This window comes from Thalia democratica, chromosome 3, assembly GCF_965202585.1.
Source record: "Thalia democratica chromosome 3, ktThaDemo2.hap1.1, whole genome shotgun sequence".
In the NCBI taxonomy this organism is placed as follows: domain Eukaryota; kingdom Metazoa; phylum Chordata; class Thaliacea; order Salpida; family Salpidae; genus Thalia; species Thalia democratica.
The window spans coordinates 40,932,053-40,951,575 of NC_139167.1; the positions used below are offsets into that span (position 1 = coordinate 40,932,053).

Below are 19,523 nucleotides of genomic sequence, written 5' to 3' on the forward strand. Positions count from 1 at the left end.
TTATAAACATTAAACCATCTGTAAAGATAATAGATAATGGAATACGATAAAATGAGTTACATAACCCTACAGTTACAGTGTTTTGATGTTAAGCATTTAATTATATTTAAAATTTTAAAGTAAAAACATAAATTATTAAGACAAAAAATATAGTTATAAAAGTTATTTGTATATTCCTAAAACGTTTTACTTTTATAGCAACACAACAAAATTCGGTAAGAGATTATAGAAATAAGGTACAAAAGTTTATAAAGAATACTAAGCTTTGAACTTTTTTAAAGTTGAAATTAAACAACACTGTTAAAAACCAGGTGTTATCTTTTGTTAAGTATTTTAATTGTATGTATTACAAATAGTATATGTTATAATTTTTGCAGAGATAAATTAATGTAATGCCGTTTATTTTTATAAAAACAGCTTTTCATGTACTTTTTTGTAACCTAATGTTTTTTTGAATACTATATACAAGCTTACTCAATAATTAAATAACACAACATTATGGTTTTATCAAAGAAATTAAAGTTTGCATTAGTTGTATGATTTTAATTTGTTTTTATTGATTATAGTTGATGCACTTTAGTCAATTGGTTTGAGTCTTCAGAGAGATCTCAATTTTAAACCAATTTCAGCAGAAAGACCAACGAGCAGGCAGTTGTAAAGTTTAAAAAATATGTGATTTTATTTTTACTTAAAGTTAAGACAATGACATATTTTTAAACTTTACAAAAGGTGCATCCGACATAGCTAAAAGTTAGCTATGAAGCTTTCCATATAAAGAGTTGCAGCTAATGTTTATTAATAATACTGTTCTCAATCTAATTAAAATTTAATTAATAAAAATTGGCTGCAACTCTTTGGAAACATAGTTTCCTTTTCTTTTTAATAAGATAAACATTACATTAAACTAACTATAGCGAACTAAAAAAACTTAAGAAATGTTAATAATTAAACGTCATTGATGCAAAATTTACTGTAATAAATATGTTAAGCAGCTAAATAAGTACTTTTTTAAGCCATAAGGTAGTTGTCTAGTTTAGTTCAAGAATATTAATAAAAATTAACATTTAAATTATTAACTATTTTAGTTTCAACATAAGTTAACACAGCAAGAAAAACAAACAACTCTAGACAAAGAAAACGAACTTTAAATTAAATCTCAAGAACAACGTTTCAATTTAATTATTAAAATAAAAATTTGTTGCTTGTTTACAAAAAAAAATATTTATAGAATTATGTTACAAAAAATAAACATTTGTATAGTTATATTATAATAACAGATTATTTCAAAACTGACATTATCTTTTTAAAAAAAATCAAATAATAGTTAGTTTAATGTTAGATAGTAAATCGGATCAAAGTCTACTATATGATTTACAAAAATTGAATTGATTCTGAAAGTTAAAAAATAATAGTAATAGCCAAACAAAATCACTAAAACAATAATTAAAAGTAATTATTTTTTTAATAAAATTAACTAATATTAATTAAAAACTAATAATTTTTCCAAATTATCTATACATGACAGAAACATTATACATTAAAGTATTAGATATATGCAGGATACAAAAGATATGTTCTAAATTATCAAATAAAAACAAGTTAAAAACAGATCCGTAAGGTTTAAATAATATAAAAAGCTAGCTAGAAGTATTTTGTTTTTTTAAATTACAACTTCAAAAAAAAATATTTTATACAATCACATGAAAAAACGTTGTGTTATTGACTAAAATACATCAAAGTGAGAAAAACGTACTAAAAAAATCATTTAAAAGTTTTAATAAGTATAGTGTTAAAACTTTAAACTACTAAAGAGAGTTAAATAAAAATAACAGTGTTGTAAACTAACTTGGAGCTTTTTACGATAAACACTTATAATCGTTTTCTAACTCTTTTAATATGTGTGTTCTCGCATATTCGATTGCTATCTCTTAACTTTTTTCTGTTTGTTTTCAACTGAAAGCTTTTGCTGACCTGGTTTTGTATTACGTTTCGGTTGGTAGTAAATCTCTTTAACTCAGCCTTGCATGCAATGTAATCTTTAAAGCTGTTTTTGTGGTTTTTTGAACAAGGTGTTTTACGGCCGACTACGAATAGTGGCTTCGAAGAAACTTCTTTTCGAACAACTGTGCTTTTCTGACTTCTTACACATCGGTAGCTTCTCAATCTTTTCAACGCAGCCTTGTAATCTTTAAAAACAGTTTTCGATTTGTTTAAACCATAATCTTTCTGACCGACTACAAATAGTGGCTTCGAAAAAACTTTTCGAACTTCGCGTTTGTTTTCACCACAACTGTAATGAGGTCCGCACACTTCAGCCATTTCTTTAACCTTTAGCATTCTTACTCGTTTTTCTTTTATACCAATCCAAGGATCAGAAACGTCAACCAGTGTGACCGAAACGTCATCATCAGCATTTTGGCCTTGAACATAACTTTTGTTTTCTGCAGGATTTTCTTTTATTGTGGTTGTTTGAACATTGGACGGGAAAGATACTTTCCACTCATGTCGTCTTTTTAACTCATTTGGCAGGTCTTCCTCGTTTGCATGATCGAGTGTAGGAATATCGGAATTGAATCTTGTAAATTTCAAAACTAGCCTTTTACGTTTAGCTTGATCTTCGTCTGTAGTAATTCTTTTGCTGCCTCTTTCACATATTCTAGGTGTTGCTTGTGTCTCATCTGCACGTTTTAGCATTTCACCCGAAAAAATCATATAATTTTGAACAGAAAACATGGTAACACTGTAATAGGTTGCAAGATTATACAAGTATAAAATACAATCTACTTTTGATTTTGTACTTTTTACTAAAAATGAATTTTTAACATAACTTTTTGACTGACGTCACAAACAAACTTACTAGATAGCTCCAAATGCATAGTTACAATATTGCTAAAATTAATACTTTTGTATTAATATTTCTTTCCTATTAACAACCCAGTTGAAGTGTGTTGATTCGTTGACACACAGAAACAAATGTTGGAAGAATAAAGAAAGATTACTGTATAATTTGTTTTTACTTTTGTATGATAAACTTATGCAATTTTGCAAGTCATCGCGTTAAAACGTTTATTCCAAAATAAGGGAGTATTTCAGATATTTTTCTTGACTTAACAACTTCAACGTTTAATTGTTTCTTTATTCTATGTTCTTAAAGCATATTTTATACAGCATTGTATAGCTGAATTATTCAGCTTTAAAACCTTATTATTTTTTTGAGTCAAAGTTGATTGGGTTGGTGCTAGAACTAATAAAAAAGTAGGATATTTTGGATCTTTCTTAGTTAATTTCACATATCTCAAAGTTTACATATTAAATTTGATAAACATTTTATAAATATAGTTGAGTTTACAAATTCTACTGTATAACGTTCCAATAGTTTAAAGAAACTTATGTCTTTTCGGAATACTGTTAATTTTAACCTTTTCAATTTTTGTCTTTGATTATGGTCTTTTTGCTGGTTTATTAAATAATAAAATTAATTAAGAATCACTAAACAAATAATACTTTTTGTTAGACAAATACAACTAAAAAAATGTTTTCAAAAGTAAATTGAATATTTTTTTTGAATATACTACCAAAACTAAAAAAAAAAATTATCTAAAACTATTTTCATTTTCTGTTTCATGTCTACTCAAAAAAGATTTATAAATAATTCGTAAATCGGTCCAGGACACAAGTCAATTGTTTTTATTGGTGATTTTTTTCCCCCTGCATCAGTAAATACAAAAAATAAATTAACGATGGTTTAAAAATCTACCAGTTTATTGCACGTTTTCTTCAAATTAATTTCGGACAACCGTCCTTCATCAGTGAAAATTTAAAACTAGTAGAACTAAACACATTCATGCAACAAAAAAATAAATAAAAGTTAAAATATATATTATGACGTAGTAGTTCAAAACTGTGTATAAAACTAAAATTTTAAAAGCTAGGCGATTTTTACATTGTAATAGTATTTTTGTAAGTAAAAGTAAATCCAAATGAAATGAATATAAAAACAAACATTTTATCAATATAAACTTTAAACTAAATTTAAACTATCTTAGTAAGGAACTGTTTGATGTTAGTTATTGTTAATAAATAGTTACTGCTATCGGCGAAATACCGAGTGGAAAATGCTTATTGTGCAACCGAGGGGGAGCAGGCGGAATGGTGAAAAAAACTAACTTAATAAAATCAAAAAGTGGTAAAACAATTGAATTAAAAAAGAATTTGAATTGCAAAAATTTTGGGATTTATGCGGCAAAGTGCAATATCTGTGGTGAGCACTATGTGGGACAGACAATTACGTCTTTTTCCCAAAGATGGTGCTCTCACAGACATAACTGGAAGAACATGACCACCAGCGAGACAAATGATCGAGCTGCACTCAAACTTCACTACGCCAACAAGCATCCAACATCGAACAAAACCTTTGAAGAAGCATATTCAATCACTTTTACAGACTCAACAAGCAACCATACGAACTTAGATTATTTAGAGAGTAAATGGGTTAATTTATTACAAGCAAGTATAAACATAAACAAAACAATACTGCCTTTTTATAGATAATAGAAAACTTATAAAATCAATAACTTTACAGTAATCGGTTTTTAATAAGATAGTTTCACAAAGAATATTTTTTTGTTTCACAATAGTTTTTAACCGTTTGTTTATTTGATAAAATGTTTACCTTAAAAAACAATATATTAGAAAAAATAATTTGCTGCTGAAACAAGTTAATTTAATTCTTTATATAATTTTTGTATTATTATCTTATTTAGATTTAAGTTTCGTTTCAAAATAGTTATTTTTATTCAGGGATTAAACTATTTCCTTTAAGATAAAAAGCTTGTAAGATACAGCTTGTTATTAATAAAAGTTTTTATAATTACTTTAAGTATTGTTTGGGAAAAGTTTTTATTCTTATTTGTATTTCGCCGATAGCAGTAACTATTTATTAACAATAACTAACATCAAACAGTTCCTTACTAAGATAGTTTAAATTTAGTTTAAAGTTTATATTGATAAAATGTTTGTTTTTATATTCATTTCATTTGGATTTACTTTTACTTACAAAAATACTATTACAATGTAAAAATCGCCTAGCTTTTAAAATTTTAGTTTTATACACAGTTTTGAACTACTACGTCATAATATATATTTTAACTTTTATTTATTTTTTTGTTGCATGAATGTGTTTAGTTCTACTAGTTTTAAATTTTCACTGATGAAGGACGGTTGTCCGAAATTAATTTGAAGAAAACGTGCAATAAACTGGTAGATTTTTAAACCATCGTTAATTTATTTTTTGTATTTACTCAAAAAAGAATAATTTTATTATCTAAAAAAATTCAAATGCTTTATAAAATGGTCTTATTTGCTTAGTTTTTTTAATATTTTTAAAGTGGAATATTTTTTGAACATGCTAAAAGACCCTAATTAAAGATATAAACTGAAAATAGAAATTTGAGACATGATTCGTTCAAAAAAATTTTTATTAAGCAATAAAATCGATTTCAACTAACAGTTATCAATTACTTTTGTTAGCAACTAACTTTAAAATTAAGTTCTGAGTATGTAAACAGTTAGAGGTTTCATCAGAAAATATTCAATTAATACCAGTTAACATAATTAAGAAAAGTTAATTAGAGATAGATTAAAAATTTATAATTACATAATTATAAATAAATTACTTAGTAATTTAACTAAGATAAGCAAATGTATAAATATAAAAATAAAACAAACAATAAACATGATAAAATAAGCGACAAAAAACGATCATAACTATTTAAAAAGATTAGATTTATAAGCGTACTTTTGCTTGCACAAATAGGTTTAAAAGGCTTTATAATAATAATGTAAGAAAATATAGATAATAAAAATGTATATGTTTTTTTTGAGATACGTAGACAAACTAAAAAGAGCCAAAACGTCCCACTTTTTCTATGTGATGTAACAATGACCCAATGAATTGTTGTATATTAATATTTATAAAGGTTTTTAATTAAAATGAAATATATTTACACAATTGCCAAAAAAAATAAAAAATATAGTTTTATATAAAAAGTGTAACACAAAAAAAAATAATGTGAAAGATATTCTTTTTACTGGAATACTCTAGGTTAGTATTTTAGGCTTTTTCTAGTAAATATCTTGTATGTTGTCGGCTTGAGCTCATCAATACAATTCTTTTATTAATGCAATCTTTATTTTGATATAGCATTGTTAAGGTTCCCATTAATCAGTTTGCAGGTATGCTTTTAAAATTCCTGTAATTATTTTAGGCGCTTTTATAGCTACTTTAAGTGTAACGTGTCTAAAGAATAATGAAATCAGCTGCAATAATGTTTAGTGATCTACCGGATCCAAGATCCGGATCTACCCAGAAACACCCATTTTTTGCCTGGATCTGGAACCGGCCGGATCCTAATTTTTTGGATCCTAGCTGAATTTGGCCAGTTCCGGATCCAGTTAGTTTGAAATACTTTGTTTTCTGCGATCAGTTTTATTACTTATAATATTTTCTTTTGTTAATATAAAACATATATTTAAATTTTGATGTGTTTCAATTTGTTAAAAGTGTTAACATTTTTAGTATAACTATTTTATTCTCATTTGATTATATTTAATAATGTAAAAACTCTACACGTACAGCTCTTTTAATATTTGGTTACTGAAATTTTAAAAGGCAGCAATAGTTCAAAAAAATTTTCTGCGCGACAATTTATTTAACATGAAAGCTGGTATGTTGTTCTTAGAATCCACTTCAGCACCCTGTTTCATTCATACGCTTCAACTGATAATTAAAGATTCACTGGTTTTTGAAAATAACGTAAGTGTGTTGATAGCGAAGGCCCGTCAGACTGTTGGCCACTTTAATAGTTCTTCTACAGCGAGCGAGAAACTAAAAAAAACCCAGATCACTTTAGGTTCATCAGTGTCAATGCAAAAAGCCTTGCTACTTGTGCATGATTTTGAAACAAGGTGGAACTCAACCTACTTTTTATTCTGAAAATACTAGAAAAATTAAAGACAAGTGTCCAGAACTACGTGGCTAACAACAAATTTAAACCCAAAACTTTTCTTTAATCTGATGAATGGAAACTTAGTTTCCTCCTTAATGTGCTGCTCAAACCATTTTACATAGTAACGCAGCAGTGTAGTAAAAACAGCGCATTGTTGTCAAGTGTAATCCCGCATGTAGCAATACTAAAAAATTGTTTTGCTCATAAAGTTTATAGTCCACCAGGTCAATGTAATTCTTCAACCTTAGCAGAAAATATAAAAGATGCTTTTAAAAAGAAGGTTTTAAACTACAGCACACGAATAAACCTTCATCATAACAACTTGTTTTTACTCACAACAGCTGTTGATCCACGGTCTCGACTTAACTTTTTCCATGCTAATCTGAAACAGAAGGTTGTAAGGCTACTGAAATTAGAAGTAAAAAATCATAGTTGCTGTGAGACTGGTCAAAGTAGTCAAGTTCCTCTAGTAAGGGCTAATAAACTTAAAGCTAAACTACCTAAAAACGATGTTCCCAAAAACTTTTTGTCGTTCTATTCTACATTTAAATCTAAAAAAGTGCAAACACTCACGATAGTGAGCAAGAAGATTCAGTTGATCAAGAGATTGAGACAGAAATTAAGTTTTTGTTCCTAAAAAAAAAATATCTTCTGGAGAAGTTAAAGAAGCTGAAGTTTTGTCTTGGTAAAACTCAAACAAGAAAAATACACACATCTTGCCAGGTTTGCAAAAAGGTATCTTTCGGCACTACCATCTTCTGTTTATTCTGAAAGGTTATTTTCAGAAGCTGGTAACTTGTACGAACAAAAGCGAAATCGATTGCTTCCAAAAACTGGCGAAAAACATTTATATCTTTATAGCAACTTGAACAAACAAGAGTAGGTATCTTTGTAGCTTAATGGCGTTGATACGAGTAAATGTTATTTACTAGATTACTTAATTTTATATTTGTAAACATAAACAGTTGCTAAAGAATTTATTGTTCATCTTATAGTTCGAACTTACATAAATGAAAGTATAATGTAAAGCTTAACATAATTAAAATAAATAAAGTTAGTCATTTTTAAAGCATTGTTACATTTATTTTATTTTTCTTTTACGTCATACAAGGTAAAAAATTCAACTTTATTCGTATAAATAGCTTGTTATTTAACACTTAATCTGAGATTTCATATAAGTTAGTTTTTTTTACTTTCTTTTTCCTAGTGTTAAAATAAAATATTTAGGCAATAACATTTTGTTTTTTTCAACAACTATTACTAACTAATGGTATTATAATAATTAATTTATATAAGTTTGTTCTCTATTGAAACTACATAAAACATATAGGATCCGGAACCGGATCTGGCCGGATATTAAATTAAAAAATAAATACGGAACCAGATCCGGCCAGATTCTAAATAGTGGATCCGTTAGATCACTCAGTGTTGTATATGTTAGCGACTCAGTAACTGGTTTTTTCTATCGTATGAAACATTAGTTGACCTCCAAATTATTGATAAAGATTTTCCCGCTATTGGTTCTCAGCTGCCTCATCAGCATTCTAAAACTATTGCAAATTTGAATGAAAAAAAAAATCAAAGTGAGCTGAACTCACATGATGTAATCTGTAATTGCCCAACAAGGAGCAAAGTTCCAGAGGGGGCGTAAACGAAGGTTTACAGCAAAAATTCTTAGCGGAACATGTGCGACGACGTACTGTCGATAAAGAAACCCATAGGAATTGGCTTCAAAATAACCCAAGAGATCATTGCCGGGTCGGAAAACAATAGAAGGAATGAACTCGTAGGCTTCCAACAATGTGGTTACAACCCTTTCAAACTACCGTTTAAAAACTATGAAAACAACATGCGAGGATAAAGTTGTTGTCTTATCTTTAATCTATTGTCTAAAGTTTGACCTAATTTTTCATCTTTGAACTAATGACTTAATTTGATTTGAAGTCTCAACGTAAAATCAAAGACATAGTGATTGGGTTGAATAAGATAGCTCATGAAGAATAAATCCTTATTTAATTTTATATATATTATTTATAAACATTAAACGATCTGTAATATACTATATGTAATAGATAATTGAATACTATAAAATGAGCTACGTAACCCTACAGTTACAGTCTTTTGATGCTAAGCATCTAATCATACACAAAATCTAAAAGTAAAAACATAAATTATTAAGACAAAAAATATAGTTATAAAAGTTATTTGTATATTCCTAAAACGTTTTACTTTTAAAGCAACACAACAAAGTTTGGTAAGAGATTATAAAAAATAGGTACAAAAATTTATAAAGAATACTAAGCTTTGAATTTTTTTAAAGTTGAAATTAAACAAAACTGTTTAAAATCAGGTGTCAACTTTTGTTAAGTATTTAATTAGTTTTAAAAATAGTATATATTATATATTTTTTGCAGAGATAAGTTAATGTAATGCCGTTTATTTTTATAAAAACAGCTTTTCATGTACTTTTTTTTAACCTATTGCTTTTTTTGAATACTATATACAAGCTTATACAATATTTAAGTAACACAACATCAAAGAAATTAAAGTTTTCATTAGTTGTATGATTTTAATTTGTTTTATAGTTGATGCACTTTAGTCAATTGATTTGAGTCTTTAGAGAGATCTCAATTTTTAACCAATTTCAGCAGAAAGACCAACGAGCAGGCAGTTGTAAAGTTTAAAAAATATGTGATTTTATTTTTACTTAAAGTTAAGAAAGTAACATATTTTGTAAACTTTACAAAAGGTGCATCCGACATAGCTAAAAGTAAGCTATGAAGCTTTCCATATAAAGAGTTGCAGCTAATGTTTATTAAAAATAATGTTTACAATCTAATTAAAATTTAATTAATAAAAATTGGCTGCAACTCTTTGGAAATTTAGTTTCCTTTTCTATTTAATAAAATAAACATTTCATTAAACTAAATATAACGAACTTAAAAAAATTAAGAAATGTTAATAATTAAACGTCCTTGATGCAAAATTTACTGTAATAAAAAGAAGCTAAATAAATATTTTTTTAAACCATATCAAAGGTAGTTGTCTAGTTTAGTTTAAGAATATCGTTTAAAGTGATATTTAAATTATTAACTATTTTAATTTCAAACATAAGTTGACACAGCAAGAAAAAATAAATTTAGACAAAGAAAACGAACTTTAAATAAATTCTTAAAAACAACATTTAAATATAATTATTAAAATAAAAATTTGTTGCTTGTTTACAAAAAAAAAAATTATAGAATTATGTTACGAAAAATAAGCATTTATTTAGTTAAATTATAATAACAGATTATTCAAAACTGACAATATTTTTTTAAAAAGAAAGCAAATAATAGTTAGTAAAATAATATAAAGTAAATTTGAATCAAAGTATATTATATGATTAACAAAAATTATGTTGATTCTGAAAGTTAAAAAATATTAGTAAAAGTTAAAAAAATCACTAAAACAATAATCAAAAATAAATAATTTTACAACTAAAAGTAACTAATATTAATTTAAACAAATTATCTATACATGACTGAAATAGTATACATTAGAGCGATATGTGCAGGATACATAAAAGGCATATTCTAAGTTATCAAAAGCAAATAAATTAAAAGTGAATCGTTGAGTTTAAATTATATTTAGAAAAACATCTAGCTGGAAGTATTTTGTTTTTTAAAATAACATCTTCAAAAAAACTATTTTAATGTCTAGTCACATAGTCAACTAGTCACATGAAAAAAACGTCGTATTGTTGACTAAAATATATCACAGTGTAAAAAACGTACTAAACAATTTATTTAAAAAGTTTTAATAAGTATAGAGTTAAAATTTTGAACTATTAAAGAGAGTTAAATAAAAATAAGAGTGATGTAAACTAACTTAGAGCGTTTTACGATAAACGCTTATAATCGTTTTCTAACTCGTTTAATCTGGGTGTTGTCGCATATTCGATTGCTCTCTCTTAACTTTTTTCTGTTTGTTTTCAACTGAAAGCTTTTGCTGACCTGGTTTTGTATTACGTTTCGGTTGGTAGTAAATCTCTTTAACCCAGCATTGCATGCAATGTAATCTTTAAAGCTGTTTTTGTGGTTTTTTGAACAAGGTGTTTTACGGCCGACTACGAATAGTGGATTTCGAGAAACCTCTTTTAGAACAACTGTGCTTGTCTGAATTCTTACACGTCGGTAGCTTCTCAATCTTTTCAACGCAGCTTTGTAATCTTTCAAAAAAGTTTTCGATTTTTTTAAACCGTAATCTTTTTGACCAACTACAAATAGTGGCTTCGAAAAAACTTTTTGAACTTTGCGTGTATTTTCCCCACAACTGTAATGAGGTCCGCACACTTCAGCCGTTTCTTTAACCTTTGGCATTATTACTTGTTTTTCTTTTATACCAACCCAAGGATCAGAAACGTCAACTAGTGTGACCGAAACGTCATCATCAGAATTTTGGCTTTGAACATTATTTTTGTTTTCTGCAGCATTTTCTTTGATTGTGGTTGCTTGAGCACTGGACGGGAAAGATACTTTCCACTCATGTCGTCTTTGTAACTCATTCGGGAGGTCTTCCTTGTTTGCATGGTCGAGTGTAGGACTATCGAAATTGAATCTTGTAAATTTCAAAACTAGCCTTTTACGCTTAGCTTGATCTTCATCTATAGGAACTTTAATTCTTTTGTTACCTCTTTCACATATTCTAGGTGTTGCTTGTGTCTCATCTGTACGTTTTAGCATAGCACCCGAAAAAATCATAGAATTTTGAACAGAAAACATGGTATCACTGTAATAGGTTGCAAAATTATACAAGTATAAAATACAAGCTACTTTTGATTTTGTACTTTTAATTAAAAATGTGTTTTTAGCATATCTTTTCGACTGACGTCACAAACAAACTTACTAGATAGCTCCAAATGCATAGTTACAATATTGCTAAAATTAATACTTTTGTATGATAAACTTATGCTATTTTGCAAGTCATTGCGTTGAAACGTTTATTCCAAAATAAGGGAATATTTCAGATGTTTTTCTTGACTTAACAACTTCAACGTTTAATTGTTTCTTTATTCTATGTTCTTAAAGCATATTTTATATAGAATTCATTGTATAGCTGAATTATTCAGCTTGAAAACCTTATTATTTTTTTTGAGTCAAAGTTGAGGGTTGGTGCTAGAACTAATAAAAAAAGTGGATTATTCTTAGTTAATTTTACATATCTCAAAGTTTACATACTAAATTTGATTAACATTTAATAAATATAGTTGAGGTTACAAACTCTACTGTATAATGTTCCAATAACTTTAAAAAAACGTATGTTTTTCGGAATACTGTTAATTTCAAGCTTTTGTATTTTTGTCTTTGATTAAGGTCTTTTTGCTGGTTTATAAAGTATAATATTAATTAAAAAACACAAAACAAATAATACTTGTTCGTTAGACAAATACAATTAAAAAAATGTTTTTGAAAATAAATTGAATCTTTTTTTTGGATATACTACCAAAACTAAAAAAACAAAATTATCTATAACTTATTTAGATTTCTATTTCATGTCTTCTCAAAAAAAGAATAGTTTTATTTTCTTAAAAAAAGTTCAAGTTCTTTATAAAATGGTCTTATTTGCTTATTGTTTTTTAATTTTTTTAAAGTAGAATATTTTTTGAACATGCTAAAAGACCCAAATTAAAGACAAAAACTGAAAATATAAATTTGAGACATGATTCATTCTAAAACATTTTTTATTAAGCAAACAAATAAAATCGAATTCGAAACTAACACTTATCTATCACTTTTGTTAGTAACTAATTTTAAATTAAATTTTGAGTTAGTAAACAGTTAGAGGTTTCATGATAAATTATTCAATTAATACCAATAAACATAATTAAGAAAAATTAATAAGAGATAGATTAAAAGTTTATAACTACATAATTATAAATAAATTATTTGTAATTTAACTAAGATCAGTAAATGTATATAAAAGTAAAACAAACATTAAACATAATAAAAAAAGCGGCAAACAACAATCGTAACAACTTATAAAGATTATATTTATAAACGTACTGTTACTTGCACAAGTTAGGTTTAAAAGTTTTTATGATATTTTCATTAGAAAATAAAATTAACAAAAATTTATGTGTTTTTGTTGAAATACGTAGACAAAGTAAAAAAGAGTCAAAACGTCCCACTTTTTCTATGGGACCTAACAATGACCCAATAAATTGTTTTATATAAATATTTTTAAAAGGTTTTTATTAATATGAAATATATTTACGCAATTGCTACAAAATAAAAAAGCATATTTTTATATAAAAAGTGTAACACAAATAACATTAATGTGAAAGATATTCTGTTTACAGGAATACTCTTAGCTTAGTATTTAAGCTTTTTCTAGTAAATATCTTGTATGTTGTCGGCTTGAGCTCATCAATACAATTCTTTTGTTGATGCAATCTATATTTTGATATAGTATTGTAAAGATTCCCATTAATCAGTTTACAGGTTTCTCTTCCAGATCTGGGTCTTTTGTAGTTGTATTTATATTCAACTAAACTTAGTTAATATGTTATTTTTCAAACTTTTTTTGTCCACCTATAATTTTTTTTACAGCTTTTTTACTCATATATTGAAGCTTAGTTATAAAACATGTTTATGAAAGGCGTTTAAATATGAAAATATTCGTTGCAGCATTTTGTATTTGTATTAATTTCATCTGGCTTACTACTTTTGTTTTATTCTCTGTGATTTCTGTTTAGGAAAGAAATAATGTACAAAAGTTTTGGTGGTCAATATAAGGAGTTATAAATATTTAAAGTGTGCTTACAATAATGATATATGATTATAAAATTCCTAAATTGTCTTTGTTTAGTATTTAAATCAGTTATCATTTTGTAAAACCTTAAATTTATATTTTTTTTTATTTAAAACTGTGTAAGTTTTTTTTATAGGGTTCTTTTTTCTACATATAATTATTCTTACGCTCAACTATTAAAGTAGTTGTTTTTCTTAAAAAAATGTAATATTAATGTTGTTTTTTATTGCAAAAATTACTTAGATTACATTTTTAGTAATTATTATTTTTTACTTATAAGCGACTAATAAAACTAATGTGTTTTTAAAAACTATTATAACACATTGCAAATCTATAGTTTATTAGACGCCATTTCGACTTTTCATCAGTCATTATTAATTACAAAACTGTATAAAATAACTAAAAATTAGTGTTAAACAACTAAATATATTAGAAAAATTAATTATTTAGATATATATTTAAACAGTTAAATATTGAAATTATGAACTACAGTAAAACTAAAGGTTACATAAATATTTTTACATGGTAAAAAAGTGTATATACAACTAATCAAAATTCTTAATTGTCGGTAATACCCGGTTTAGTTAATTGTTTGTTTAAAATTGGATTTTAACGTTTAATTATAATTGCTTCGCTGATCGGAGTCTCAAGTTAATTTCTACACACTTCTAAAATACCAAAACTTTTAACAGTTATTCTTTCATTTTTACAATTATTACAATTACTAATGTGGTCAGACACAGCTGTTTTACCTTTTAAATGTTCTTTGACTCTTTCTATTAGTTGTCTCGATGTAAATCCAGTATATTGGATGCTCTTATCCTTGAGCACTTTTATTCGTATACTACGTTATATTTCAATTCGTGAGATGTTTTGTCTTTGTTGCTGAAGTAATTACTTACTTTGCTTGTAGTAAAAGTAACTTTGAAGTCTTCAATGTACTAGTTTAACTAGTTTTAATTTTCTAGTTTCTTTTTATATTCGCTACTTGGTTTTCCTATGTAAGGTACTTTTAGGATGTTTTTGAAGTTTTAAGTATTTAGTTTTTCATTAGTGCACTCTTTATTGTTGTTAATATATCTTTAAATTACGCCACCAGCGAATTTCTTTGGGTAACCATTTTTATGAACTTTTCTTTTAAGTTTGTGTTTTCTTGTTGTAAAATGTTTCAGTAGAAGCTATAATTTTTGCTCTAAACAAAAACCATAGTATTCAAGCCCTTTTCTATTTAATTGGTGTCATTGCACTAAAATTTAAAATAACATCTGTATCAATTTCTTTTTTGTATACCTTCGTTATTACTTTTTCTGTCCTTATTTTGATTTTAATATCTAAAAATGGGAGTTCTTTTCCACTTTAAGTGAATTTTGTTGATTTATGTAGGTTGTTTAATTTTTTGTGTAAGTTTTTAAATTAAACATCTTTTCGAAAGATACAGAATATGTCATCCACATATCAGAGGTGTAGCACTGGTACCTACACCATCTATTTGTGTGTATAATTTCTTAATATACTGAAATAAGCCTCTGGTAAATATTGATCGTGTTTGATTTTGGTATGGTACTATCGGGTACTTCATCGGTAATCATCTGTAATTGGTACATTAGTGAATAATTACGTCAAAGCTAATACAGTAGTCACCATCTTTACGTTCGTATTTGGTGAGTTTTTCTAAAAATTCTTTATTATTTTCTACACAATATTGTTTTGGAATATGTGGTTTGATTATTTTATTCAAATTTTTTGCAAAGTTGTATGACGTTGGATTTAACATTGATACAATAGGTCTCAATGGGTGTTGTTCTTTATGTACTTTACACGTTCCATACAATTTACCAGTCGAGTTACCACCCGTAATTAGACTGTTATATGTCTTTTTGTCTATATGAGGCTTGAGGTTTTGTTTTATTATTTCTCTTATATGTTGGATTCTTTTTCTCAGGGGGTGTCTCTAGTTTTTCTTTTGTCTTTTTCTACTAATTTAAACTTAGTCTTATTTTCAACACTAGTATTAAGTTGGTTTAGATAATCATCTTTTGAAATCAAGCAAATACCATTTCCTTTGTCATATTTAACTATTTTTATATTTGTCTTATTTTTCATATTAAAAAGAGTTATGTGGAATTCTTGATTTTTCCTAGTTTGACATATTTGCTTTTTTTATTGAGAAACGTTCTTGTTAATCCATTGTTTTCATACTTTAGGTTGTGTGGAAGGTAACCTTTTCATTAAAGCATTTTTTAAGTAACTGTTCAACTTTTATAACTCAATTTTTATTTTCTTAGCATCAATCTTTTTGGTAGAAAATGGTGTTTTAATCCCCTGTAAAGACAATTTTTTTCTTCAATTGTTAAATTATACCTGGAATTTAGTAAGCAGTTTTGGCTTCTCGGTCTTTGTCTAAACCACATCTTTTTTTCAATAAATGTGTTTTAAAACAACTTTTATATTATTATTTGTTTTTGTTGTTATTATATAAACTTGTTTATTTATCTATTTTTTTGTGTAGAAGCAATTTAAGTGCTTAAATCTTTCAATCTAGAATATTTCAGGGTGAAACAAAGTCGTTTTTTCCTGAAGAAATCAGCTCCATGATTTTACTCAAAATGAAAGAGACAGCCGAAGCTTATATCGGCAAGCCAGTCAGCGATGCTGTGATAACAGTGCCTGCTTACTTCAACGATTCTCAGCGGCAGGCAACGAAAGATGCCGGCATAATTTCCGGACTCAATGTTTTGCGTATAATCAACGAGCCTACAGCTGCTGCTATTGCGTATGGTTTAGACAAAAAAGTTGTCTATTGTTTAATATTCAAAAAAATTTGTTTAATACTAATTAATACTTCTTTTTTGACTGATAGTACTTTGCTCAAATTGTTATCTCTAAAGTAGCTACTAAAAACATATTAAGCATTCACTAGTATTTTTTAGCTCTTTAATTTTAAAATTATTATAAAGCTTCAAGTATTATTCAATAATAAACTAATTTGTATGAATTTTGAACTAACATTGAAAAAAATAGTTTAGTTGATTAATGGAAATGCATATGCTTTTAAAAAAAAAAGTTTTATTTTATTCTAAAGTGTTATAACGTTGTACTGTAAATTACCAATACTTAAAAAAATTATGTAGATATTTTTTAATTAGTTGAAAAAAGAAAAACATGTGTTGATATTCGATCTTGGTGGCGGAACGTTTGATGTCAGCATTCTTGCAATTGAAGAAGGAATATTTGAAGTTAAAGCAACTGCTGGCGATACTCATCTTGGTGGTAAGTTTTATGTTATTTTTATATCACAGAATCACTATAGAGCAATAACTTAAGGCTAAACATATATTTCTATTATTTGTTCTATTTAACAAAAAAGGATTTACTTAACTTATTTGCAACTCTTGTAAGTTATTACTAATACTTTTAAAACAATTTAGTTCGTTGCTCATGATACTTTACCTACTTTAAATGTAGCATGTACAGATGACGATTTATATATTTTAAACTTGTTATTATATTTAGTAAAATTTATAAAAACATATACATATAACCACTTTTATATTTTCGTATCAAATACAGTCTAGTGTGCAGTTCATAAAAACTTGTTTATACAGTTTATCTAAATCAATGATTTTAGCCCAGGGTTTGGAAAACTGCGGTCCGCAAGGTACTTTTAAGCTAAACAATAAAAATGAAAGATTTTGAGGTAGAAATTAAGCTCTTAATTAAATAATTAACTATTCTTCACTGATGCTAGATATAGTGGTTGAAAATGCAAGTTTTATATTTATTACTACAATATTTTAAAAATAATTGCGGCCCAAGAGCGACTTTTTTTTCTTGGCTCATAAAAGGATGCCGACCTATGCTCTAGCCTCTTTTAGTTTCTTATAAAACGTTGTTTCTTTCTTTAACTTTAGAGCGATGAAAGCTGCTAAAAAAACTGAGTTAGCCTATATAAAAACTATTTTCTGCTGAAGTTTCATTGAGCCCCTCTCATCAAAAAGTTTGCTCATTGCATTTTAGTATTACTAACTAATAATAAACTTTGATTTTCAGTTTGATTATTTTATTTAAATTCTATATTAAACAAGTAAACTACTCAGATTTTCAAGAGAAACCTGTTTCACTAAAAAATGAGTATTTTTAAGTCGGGACAGTGGATAAAGCTCGCCTTTTAAAGTAAACTTTATCTATTTAAATTTTTATTTTTAGTATTATATGTTTAAAAGTATAACTCAAAATACAGCCAAAAAGTAATTTATAAGACAATTATTTTCTTAATCAAATTTTACATACCGTCTTGTTTTTTCATCTATAATGTAAAAAATATAGACTCAGCTAGGTATAAACAAAAAAAACGACTCAATCTTAAAAGTTCTAGTTTCACACAAAATCACATTGAATTCCAGGCGAGGATTTCGACAACCGCATGGTGGACTTCTTCATGAACGAGTTCAAAAGGAAGCACAACGCCGACATGAGCGCGAACAAGCGCGCGGTGAGAAGGCTGCGCACCGCGTGCGAGAGGGCGAAAAGGACAATTTCGTCGTCCACCCAGGCCAGCATTGAAATCGATTCGCTGCACGACGGAATCGACTTCTACACCAGCATCACGCGAGCCCGCTTCGAAGAGCTGTGCAACGACCTTTTCAAAGCCACGTTGGCGCCCGTTGAAAAAGCGCTTGTCGATGCTAAGCTGGACAAAAACAAAGTTTGAAATGTTCTTTCTTGATGTGAATAAACTTGTTTGTTTAGAATTTCCCAAACACATGAGTAAAGTACAATTTTTTTACGACTTCTACAACTTCAGTTGTAAAAGTTTTTTTTTTAAATAAAGGTATGAAGTTTGTTTAAGTTTTAATTATGATACTAAAAGACTAATACATAATTTAAAATGTGGTTTAATTTGTTGTACAGTTGTTTTCTAAAAAAAATCTATTTAGTCAGACGAAATGTAAAATTCAAAGTTTGTTGTTTCATAAATTTTAAAACACAGTTAATCTTAAATGAACCCTTAATTTTATAATCTTAAATTAAGGGTTCAAAAAATTTTTATAAAAGTAAAGTGAGTATATTTCGTGCAAGAATGATAAGTATAATGAAGAGGTTTCAGTTTGTGACAGGGACGTAGCTAGCTCGAAAAATTTACGAATCTGCAAAATACAAAAAAAACAACAGGCACGACGCATGATGGCGTAATACGAAGTACAGGGCAATTTAAACTACCTCTAGTGTTATTGTTATTGCTCGAGTTGCTCCTGGTTTTATTCATTTGTTTTACTGTTCTCGCGTTGTAGCAAATTAAAAATTCACTTTTTAAAAATCTGTAGCTTTTAAAAATATTTTTTTACATTGCATTGCTTTATGATAAAGAGAATCTGAGCGGAGTTGTATATATATAATTTTAAGGTATTTAATTTGCTAAAGTTTTTAGACACTACAAGTGACAGAGAGTGTTTATATTTATATTATCTATCAGAAGGGCAAAACTAAGTATAAAAAAAACTAAAAGCTAAGAAAGTAGGGTCTTTTTAAGCTAAGAATTGATACAAAAACTCGTTTTTTTATTTTGAAAAATTGTATACGTTTCTGCAGGTTTGCAGCATAAGCTACGTGCCTGGTTTGTAAAGAACATTTAAGTTAGAAGTTGTCTTAGCAAATAAACTTTCTTCAATTTAATTTGTAATTTTATTAAATTTAGCTAAATGTTTTAGTTATAACCTAAAGTAA

At 27.1% G+C, this 19,523-nt stretch overlaps 1 protein-coding gene across 1 annotated transcript in view; it reads left to right on the plus strand.

Annotated features, from left to right (window-relative positions):
* LOC145832288 (heat shock 70 kDa protein 1-like) overlaps positions 1 to 19,523 on the plus strand; it is a 32,470-nt gene that overhangs the window by 7,817 nt on the left and 5,130 nt on the right. Inside the window, exons 4-6 of the mRNA XM_082939607.1 lie at positions 16,352 to 16,591; positions 16,946 to 17,069; positions 18,203 to 18,504. Coding sequence (XP_082795733.1) covers positions 16,352 to 16,591; positions 16,946 to 17,069; positions 18,203 to 18,504 — 666 coding nt within the window. The remainder of the gene's footprint in view (positions 1 to 16,351; positions 16,592 to 16,945; positions 17,070 to 18,202; positions 18,505 to 19,523) is intronic.